The sequence below is a fragment of the Penaeus vannamei genome, chromosome 9 (assembly GCF_042767895.1).
Source record: "Penaeus vannamei isolate JL-2024 chromosome 9, ASM4276789v1, whole genome shotgun sequence".
Taxonomy (NCBI): domain Eukaryota; kingdom Metazoa; phylum Arthropoda; class Malacostraca; order Decapoda; family Penaeidae; genus Penaeus; species Penaeus vannamei.
The window spans coordinates 1,167,222-1,177,221 of record NC_091557.1 but is presented as its reverse complement, the minus strand read 5'-3'; the positions used below and the strand labels follow the sequence as shown (position 1 = coordinate 1,177,221).

At 36.1% G+C, this 10,000-nt stretch overlaps 1 protein-coding gene across 1 annotated transcript in view; it reads left to right on the top strand.

The window, feature by feature from the left end:
* Positions 1 to 8,028, top strand: part of LOC138862487 (ethanolamine kinase 1-like) — a gene marked incomplete at its 3' end in the record, with an annotated part of 14,532 nt that extends 6,504 nt beyond the window's left edge. Inside the window, 2 exon segments of the mRNA XM_070124865.1 lie at positions 223 to 346; positions 7,894 to 8,028. Coding sequence (XP_069980966.1) covers positions 227 to 346; positions 7,894 to 8,028 — 255 coding nt within the window.
* Positions 8,029 to 10,000: the final 1,972 nt, after the last annotated feature.

Here is a 10,000-nt window from a genome sequence, read left to right as displayed (position 1 = left end):
TTCAAATGGTTTCCTCCCTTAAAAACAAACAAACAAACTTTGTTTCCTCCCTTAAAAACAAACAAACAAACTTTGTTTCCTCCCTTAAAAACAAACAAACAAACTTTGTTTCCTCCCTTAAAAACAAACAAACAAACTTTGTTTCCTCCCTTAAAAAAAAGAGAGAGAGAAAAAAAACAGAAGCGACCGTTAATTTCAAATTACTTCCCGCGTTCGAGCCAGAGCGATGGTGGCGACCCTGGCGGTGGAGGTTGACGGCCGGACGGAAGAAGGCCTACGGGCGGGCGCGCGGAGGATCCTGAAGCACGTGCGCCCCAACTGGCCTCACGATAGACTCCATTTTAAGGTATTGTAGTCATTTTAGGTGTTGTAGTCATTTTAAGGTATTGTAGTCATTTTAAGGTGTATTTTTTTTTTTTGGGGGGGGGGGAGTAGTAATATTAGGTGTTGTATCTTTTTTTTTTTGGGGGGGATGTCCATTTTAAGGTATTGTAGCTCATTTTAGGTGTATCTTTTTTTTGGGTTGTCATTTTAGGTGTTGTATCTTTTTTTTTTGGGGTAGTCATTTTAGGTGTTGTATTTTTTTTTTTTTTTTTAGGGAGAGTGGGGAGTCTATTTTAGGTCATTCTATGTCATTTTAGGTGTTGTGTCTTTTTTGGGGGGGGGGAAGTAGTAATTTTAGGTGTTGTATCTTTTTTTTTTGGGGGGAGTCCATTTTTAAGGTATTGTAGTAATTTTTTGGTGTTGTATTTTTTTGTTGGGGGGAGTCCATTTCAAGGTATTGTAGTCATTTTAGGTGTTGTATTTTTTTTTTTTGAGTATTGTAGTCATTTTAGGTGTTGTATTTTTTTTTTTTTGCGTATTGTAGTCATTTTAGGTGTTGTATTTTTTTTTTTTGGGGGGGAGTCCATTTTAAGGTATTGTAGTAATTTTTAGGTGTTGTATTTTTTTTTTTTTGAGTATTGTAGTCATTTTAGGTGTTGTATTTTTTTTTTTTTTTTTTTTTGCGTATTGTAGTCATTTTAGGTGTTGTATTTTTTTTTTTTGGGGGGAGTCCATTTTAAGGTATTGTAGTAATTTTAGGTGTTGTATTTTTTTTTTTGAGTATTGTAGTCATTTTAGGTGTTGCTGTATTTTTTTTTTTTGCGTATTGTAGTCATTTTAGGGTGTTGTATTTTTTTTTTGGGGGGGGGGAGTCTCATTTTTAAGGTATTGTTAGTCATTTTAGGTGTTGTGTCTTTTTTTTTGGGGGGGAGTCCATTTTAAGGTATTGTGGTCATTTTAGGTGTTATCTTTTTTTTTTTTGGGGGGGGGGGGGGAGCCCATTTGCTGTGCATTGTAGTCATTTTAGGTAAGTTGTATTTTTTTTTTTTTTGGGGGGGGGAGTCCATTTTAAGGTGATTGTAGTCATTTTAGGTGTTGTATCTTTTTTTTTTTTTTGGGGGGGAGTCCATTTTAAGGTATTGTAGTCATTTTAGGTGTTGTGTCTTTTTTTTTTTTGGGGGGGGAGTCCATTTTAAGGTATTGTAGTCATTTTAGGTGTTGTATCTTTTTTTTTTTTTTGGGGGAGTCCATTTTAAGGTGCATTGTGTAGTCATTTTAGGTGTTGTATTTTTTTTTTTTTGGGGGGAGGTCCATTTTAAGGTATGCTGTAGTCATTTTAGGTGTTGTATCTTTTTTTTTGGGGGGGGGGAGTCCATTTTAAGGTATTGTAGTCATTTTAGGTGTTGTATCTTTTTTTTTTTGGGGGGGGGGAGTCCATTTTAAGGTATTGCTGTAGTCATTTTAGGTGTTGTATCTTTTTTTTTTGGGGGGGAGTCCATTTTACTAGGTATTGTAGTCCATTTTAGGTGTTGTATCTTTTTTTGGGGGGGGGAGTCCATTTTAAGGTATTGTAGTCATTTTAGGTGTATTTTTTTTTTGGGGGGGGGAGTCCATTTTAAGGTATTGTAGTCATTTTAGGTGTTGTATCTTTTTTTTTTTTTTGGGGGGGAGTCCATTTATTAGGTTGCATTGTAGTCATTTTAGGTGTTGCATCTTTTTTTTTTTTTTTTTGGGAGTCAATTTTTAAGGTATTGTAGTCATTTTAGGTGTTGTATCTTTTTTTTTTTTTTGGGGGAGTCCATTTTAAGGTATTGTAGTCATTTCCTAGGGGTGTTTGTATCTTTTTTTTGGGGGAGTCCATTTTAAGGTATTGTAGTCATTTTAGGTGTTGTATCTTTTTTTTTTGGGGGAGTCCATTTTAAGGTATTGTAGATCATTTTAGGTGTTGTATCTTTTTTTTTTTGGGGGGGGAGTCCATTTTAAGGTATTGTAGTCATTTTAGGTGTTGTATCTTTTTTTTTTTTGGGGGGGGAGTCCATTTTAAGGTATTGTAGTCATTTTAGGTGTATTTTTTTTGGGGGGAGTCCATTTTAAGGTATTGTAGTCATTTTAGGTGTTGTATCTTTTTTTTTGGGGGAGAGGTCCATTTTAAGTAGGTATTGTAGTCTATTTTAGGTGTATTTTTTGGGGGGGGAGTCCCATTTTAAGGGTATTGTAGTCATTTTAGGTGTTGTATCTTTTTTTTTTTTGGGGGGGGAGTCCATTTTAAGGTATTGTATTGTCATTCTTTAGGTGTATTTTTTTTGGGGGGGAGTCCATTTTAAGGTATTGTAGTCATTTTTAGGTGTATTTTTTTTGGGGGGGGGGAGTCCATTTTAAGGTATTGTAGTCTATTTTAGGTGTTGTATCTTTTTTTTATGTGGGGGGAGTCCATTTTTAAGGTATTGTAGTCATTTTAGGTGTATTTTCTTGGGGGGGGAGTCCATTTTACAGGTATTGTAGTCATTTTAGGTGTAGCTTTTTTGGGGGGGGAGTCCATTTTAAGGTATTGTAGTCATTTTAGGTGTTGTATCTTTTTTTTTGGGAGGGGAGTCCATTTTAAGGTATTGTAGTCATGTTTAAAAGGTGTTGTCTTTTTTTGGGGGGGGAGTCCATTTTAAGGTAGTATTGTAGTCATTTTAGGTGTTGTCTCTTTTTTTTTTGGGGGGAGTCCATTTTAAGGTATTGTAGTCATTTTAGGTGTATTTTTTTTTGGGGGGGGGGGAGTCCATTTTAAGGTATTGTAGTGCATTTTAGGGGTATTTTTTTTGGGGGGAGTCCATTTGGGTAAGGTATTGTAGTCATTTTAGGTGTTGTATCTTTTTTTTTTTTTTGGGGGGGGGGGGAGTCCATTTTAAGGTATTGTAGTCATTTTAGGTGTTGTAATTCTTTTTTTTTTTTTGGGGGAGTCCATTTTAAGGTATTGTAGTCATTTTTTAGGTGTGTTTTATCTTTTTTTTTTTTTGGGGGGGGGGAGTCCATTTTAAGGTATTGTAGTCATTTTAGGTGTTGTATCTTTTTTTTTTGGGGGGGGAGGTCCATTTTAAGGTATTGTAGTCATTTTAGGTGTTGTATCTTTTTTTTTTTTTTTTGGGGGGGGGGAGTCCATATTTTAAGGTATTGTAGTCATTTTAGGTGTTGTATTTTTTTTGGGGGGGGGGGAAGTCCATTTTAAGGTATTGTAGTCATTTTAGGTGCTGTATCTTTTTTTTTTTTTTTTTTTTTTTGTGGGGGAGTCCATTTTAAGGTATTGGTAGTCATTTTAGGTGTTTTTATCTTTTTTTTTTTTTTTTTGGGGGGGGAGTCCATTTTAAGTGTATTGTAGGTCATTTTAGGTGTTTTATCTTTTTTTTTTTTTTTTTTGGGGGGGGGGGGGAGTCCATTTTAAGGTATTGTAGCCATTTTAGGTGTTGTATCCTTTTTTTTTTTTTGGGGGGGGGAGTCCATTTTAAGCTATTGTAGTCATTTTAGGTGTTGTATCTTTTTTTTTTGGGGGGGGAGTCCATTTTAAGGTATTGTAGTCATTTTAGGTGTTGTATCTTTTTTTTTTTTTTTGGGGGGAGTCAATTTAAGGTATTGTAGTCATTTTAGGTGTTTTAACTCTTTTTTTTTTTTTTTTTTTTTTCTTTTTTTTTTTTTTTTTTTTTTTTTTTTTTTTTTTTTTTTTTTGAGGGAGGGAGTCCATTTTAAGGTATTGTAGTCATTTTAGGTGTTGTATCTTTTTTTTTGGGGGGGGGAGTCCAAGATTTTAAGGTATTGTTAGTCATTTTAGGTGTGTTTCTCATCTTTTTTTTTTTTTTTGGGGGAGTCCATTTTAAGGCATTGTAGTCATTTTAGGTGTTGTATCTTTTTTTTTTTTGGGGGGGAGTCCATTTTAAGGTATTGTAGTCATTTTAGGTGTTGTATCTTTTTTTTTTTGGGGGGGGAGTCCATTTTAAGGTATTGTAGTCATTTTAGGTGTTTTATTCTTTTTTTTTTTTTTTTTTTTTTGGGGGGAGTTCCATTTTAAGGTATTGTAGTCATTTTACTGGTGTTGTTATCTTTTTTTTTTTTGGGGGGGGGGAGTCCATTTAAGGTATTGTAGTCATTTTAGGTGTTGTATCTTTTTTTTTTTTGGGGGGAGTCCATTTTTAAGGTATTGTAGTCCATTTTAGGTGTTGTATCTTTTTTTTTTTTGGGGGGGGGGGAGTCCATTTTAAGGTATTGTAGTCATTTTAGGTGTTGTATCTCTTTTTTTTTTTTTGGGGGGAGTCCATTTTAAGGTATTGTAGTCATTTTAGGTGCTGTATCTTTTTTTTTTTGGGGGGGAGTCCATTTTAAGGTATTGTAGTCATTTTAGGTGTTGCTATCTTTTTTTTTTTTGGGGGGGGGGAGTCCATTTTAAGGTATTGTAGTCATTTTTAGGTGTTGTATCTTTTTTTTTTTTTGGGGGGGGGGAGTCCATTTTAAGGTATTGTAGTCATTTTTAGGTGTTGTATCTTTTTTTTTTTTGGGGGGGAGTCCATTTTAAGGTATTGTAGTCATATTTAGGTGTTGTATCTTTTTTTTTTTTTGGGGGGGGGGGAGTCCATTTTAAGGTATTGTAGTCATTTTAGGTGTTGGTGTATCTTTTTTTTTTTAGGGAGGGAGTCCATTTTAAGGTATCTGTAGTCATTTTTAGGTGTTTGCTTATCTTTTTTTTTTTTTTTTGGGGGGAGTCCATTTTAAGGTATTGTAGTCATTTTAGGTGTTGTATCTTTTTTTTTGGGGAGGGGGAGTCTGTTTCACTGTATTAAGGTATTGTAAGTCATATTTTAGGTGTTGTATCTTTTTTTGGGGGGAGTCCAGTTTTAAGTGTATTGTAGTCATTTTTAGGTGTTGTATTTTTTTTGGGTGGGGGGGGAGGGAGGTACTGTATTGTTTATTTTTTTGGGGGGGAGGGAGGTATTGTTATTTTTTTGGAGGGTGATGTATGTTTTGGAAGGTATTGTATTGTTTATTTTTTGAAGGTATTGTATATTTTTTTAGAAGTTGCTGTATTATTTATTCTTCAAAGGTATTGTATTTTGGGAAGGTACTGTATTATTTATTTTTCAAAGTTATTGTATTTCTTAGAAGGTAGGTATGGAAATTTTGGCAGGTACTGTATTACTTATTCTTCAAAGGTATTGTATTTTTTGGAAGGCATTGTATTATTTTTCGAAGGTATTGTATATTTTTTAGAAGTTGCTCTATTATTTATTCTTCAAAGGTATTGTATTTTTTGGAAGGTATTGTATTATTTATTTTTCTAAGGTATTGTATTTTTTGGAAGGTAGGTATAGAAATTTTGGCAGGTACTGTATTACTTATTTTCCCTAGGTGTTGTATTTTTTGGAAGGCACTGTATTATTTTTTAGAAGTTGCTGTATTATTTATTCTTCAAAGGGATTGTATTTTTGGGAAGGTACTGTATTATTTATTCTTCAAAGTTATTGTATTTTTTAAGTTGCTGTATTATTTATTGTTCAAAGGTGTTGTATTTTTGAGAAGGTATTGTATTGTTTATTTTTAGAAGGTATTGTATTTTTTTTTAGAAGGTTACTGTATTATTCATTTTATTCGAAGGTATTGCATCTTTCTTTGTCTCCTTTTTTTTTATATTGGATTAAATCGAAAGAGTTGTATCATTTTTCGAGACTATTGTATTCTCATTTTCCTCTTTCTGAAAGGTATTGTATTATTTTTTTCAAAGATATACTATTTTTGGTGGTGTTGTATCATTTATTCTTCGAAAGGTATTGTATTTCTATTGTCTTTTCCCGAATGTATTGTATTAATTTTCAAAGGTATATTATTTATTTATTTATTTATTATTATTATTATTATTATTATTATTATCATCATTATTATTATTATTATTATTATTATTATTATTATTATTATTATTATTTTTTTTTTTTTATTTTTTTTTATTTTTTATATTTTTTATTTATTTATTTTTTTTTTTTTATAGGTATTGTCTCTTTTTTGAAGGTACAGTATTTTTTTTTCTTTTTTTTTTTAAGTATTGCATTATCTTTTTTGAAGGTATTGTATCATCCTTTTTTTTTGGATGGTATTGTATTATTTTAAGGTATATTTTAAAGAATTTACACTAGTTTTTCGAAGGTGTTGCATATTTTTTTTGGAGGTATTGTATTTGTTTTAAGGTATTGTATTTCTTCCCGAAGGTCTTGTATCCCCCCCCCTCAAATCTCGAAGGTGTTGTATTTTTTTTTTTTTTTTGAAGGCTCTGTATTTCGTTAAGTTTATTGATGAAATACACCCCCACCCCCCCCTCCCACCCTGTCACACCACCATCTTCACACAGCCCTCTCCCCCCCCTCCACCTCCTCTATCCCACCCCCACCCCCTCCCTTCCACCCTGTCTCACCACCTTCTTCCCCTCCTCCCCCCCCCCTCGCACCCTCTATCCCACCCCCACCCCCTCCCTTCCCCCCTGTCTCACCATCTTCTTCCCCTCCTCCCCCCCCCTCCACCCTCTATCCCACCCCCACCCCCTCCCTTCCCCCTCTGTCTCACCATCTTCTTCCTTCCTCCTCCCCCCCCTCCAGACCCTCTCAGATCCCACCCCCACCCCCCTCCCTTCCCCCCTGTCTCCACCATTTCCTTCTTCCCCCTTCCTCCCCCCCCCTCTCCACCCTCTATCCCACCCCCACCCCCTCCCTTCCCCCCTGTCTCCACTCATCTTCTTCATCCTCCTCCCCCTTCCCCCCTCCACCTCCCACCCCACCCTGTCTCACCACCATCCCACACCCTCCCCCCCTTCCTCCCCTCCATCCCTTCCACCCTCTGCCCCCTCCGCATCACCCTCTACCCTCCTCCAACCCACCCCACCCACCCACCCTGTCTCACCACCACCATCCCACACCCTCCCCCCCCTTCCCCCCTCACCCCCTTCAACCCTCTGCCCCCTCCGCACTCAACCTCTACCCCCTCCCCCCACTCCACCCACCCTGTCTCACCACCATCCCACACCTCTCCCCCCTTCCCCCCCCCTTCCACCTTCTGCCCCCTCCGCACTCACCCCCCCCCCCCACCCCACCCCCACCCACCCACCCTGTCCTCACCTCCCACCCATCCCACACCCTCCCCCTTCCCCCTTCCCCCTCCCCCCTTCAACCCCTCTACCCCCCTCCCCCTCCCCCCACCCCACCCACCCACCCTGTCTCACCATCCATCCCACACCCTCCCCCCTTCCCCCCTTCCACCTTCTGCCCCCTCCGCATCACCCCCCCCCCCCCACCCCACCCTACCCACCCACCCTGTCTCACCACCATCCCACACCTTCCCCCCTTCCCCCCTCCCCCCCCTTCCACCCTCTGCCCCCTCCGCATCACCCTCTACCCCCCCTCCCCCTCCACCCCACCCACACCACTCTACCTGTCTCACCCACCCTCCCCCCTCCCCCCTCCCCTTCCCCCCCCACCCCACCCACACCACCCTGTCTCACCCCACCCATCTCAACACCCCCTCTCTCTCTCTCCCCCCCCCCCCCCTTCCCTCCAGACCTACACCGCGGGCGTGACCAACATCCTCGTGGGCGTGTGGTGCGAGAACGAGCGGGACCAGGTGTTGGTGCGGGTGTATGGCAACAACACCCACCTCTTTATCGACAGACAGGAGGAAATCAACACTATGAAGGTATGTTTTTTTTTATTTATTTTTATTTATTTATTTGTTTATTTTTTTTTTTTTTTTAGGTTTTTAAGTTTTTTAAGGCCATTGAAATTGGGTTTTTGAAGGTCCTTTTTTTTTTTTTTTTAGGTTTTTAAGTGTTTTAAGGCCATTGAAATTGGGTTTTTGAAGGTCCTGTTTTTTTTTTTTAGGTTTTTTAGTTTTTTAAGGCCATTGAAATTGGGTTTTTTGAAGTGTCCTGTTTTTTTTTTTAAGTTTTTAAGTTTTTTAATGCCATTGAAATTGGGTTTTTGAAGGTCCTGTGTGTTTTTTTTTAGGTTTTTAAGTTTTTTAAGGCCATTGAAATTGGGTTTTTGAAAGTCCTGTGTGTTTTTTTTTAGGTTTTTAAGTTTTTTAAGGCCATTGAAATTGGGTTTTTGAAGGTCCTGTTTTTTTTTTAGGTTTTTAAGTTTTTTAAGGCCATTGAAATTGGGTTTTTGAAAGTCCTGTGTTTTTTTTTTTAGGTTTTTAAGTTTTTTAAGGCCATTGAAATTGGGTTTTTGAAAGTCCTGTGTTTTTTTTTTTAGGTTTTTAAGTTTTTTAAGGCCATTGAAATTGGGTTTTTGAAGGTCCTGTGTGTTTTTTTTTAGGTTTTTAAGTTTTTTAAGGCCATTGAAATTGGGTTTTTGAAGGTCCTGTTTTTTTTTAGGTTTTTAAGTTTTTTAAGGCCATTGAAATTGGGTTTTTGAAAGTCCTGTGTGTTTTTTTTTAGGTTTTTAAGTTTTTTAAGGCCATTGAAATTGGGTTTTTGAAGGTCCTGTGTGTTTTTTTTTAGGTTTTTAAGTTTTTTAAGGCCATTGAAATTGGGTTTTTGAAGGTCCTGTTTTTTTTTTAGGTTTTTAAGTTTTTTTAAGGCCATTGAAATTGGGTTTTTGAAGTTGTCCTGTTTTTTTTTTTTTTTTTTAGTTTTTTTTTAGGTTTTTAAGTTTTTTAAGGCCATTGAAATTGGGTTTTTGAAGGTCATTCTGTTTTTTTTTAGGTTTTTGTAAGTTTTTTAAGCTGTCATTGAAATTGGGTTTTTGAAGGTCCTGTGTGTTTTTTTTTTTAGGTTTTTAAGTTTTTTAAGGCCATTGAAATTGGGTCTTTGAAGGTCCTGTGTTTTTTTTTTTTTTTTTTTAGTTTTTTAAGTTTTTTAAGGCCATTGAAATTGGGTTTTTGAAGGTCCTGTGTTTTTTTTTTTTTTAGGTTTTTAAGTTTTTTAAGGCCATTGAAATTGGGTTTTTGAAAGTCCTAAAGTGTTTTTTTTTTTTTTTTTTTTTAGGTTTTTAAGTTTTTTGGTCAAGGCCATTGAAATTGGGGTTTTTTGAAGGTCCTGTGTTTTTTTTTTTTTTTTTTTTTTTTAGGTTTTTAATGTTTTTTAAGGCCAGTTGAAATTGGGTTTTTGAAGGTCCCTTTGTTTTTTTTTTTTTATAGGTTTTTAAGTTTTTTAAGGCCATTGAAATTGGGTTTTTGAAGCTGTCCTGTTTTTTTTTGAGGTTTTAAGTTTTTTAAGCGCCATTGAAATTGGGTTTTTGAAGGTCCTGTTTTTTTTAGGTTTTTAATTTTTTTAAGCCCATTGAAATTGGGTTTTTGAAGGTCCTGTTTTTTTTTAGGTTTTTAAGTTTTTTAAGGCCATTGAAATTGGGTTTTTGAAGGTCCTGTTTTTTTTTTTTTTTTTTTTTTTTTTAGTTTTTTAAGTTTTTTAAGGCCATTGGAATTGGGTTTTTTGAGGTCCCTTTTTTTTTTTGGTTTTTAAGCTTTTTTAAGGCCATTGAAATTGGGTTTTTGAAGGTCCTGTTTTTTTTAGGTTTTTAAGTTTTTTAAGGCCATTGAAATTGGGTTTTTGAAGGTCTGTTTTTTTTTTTTTTTTTTTTTTTTTTTTTAGTTTTTTAAATTTTTTAAGGCCATTGAAATTGGGTTTTTGAAGGTCCTGTTTTTTTTTAGGTTTTTAAGTTTTTTA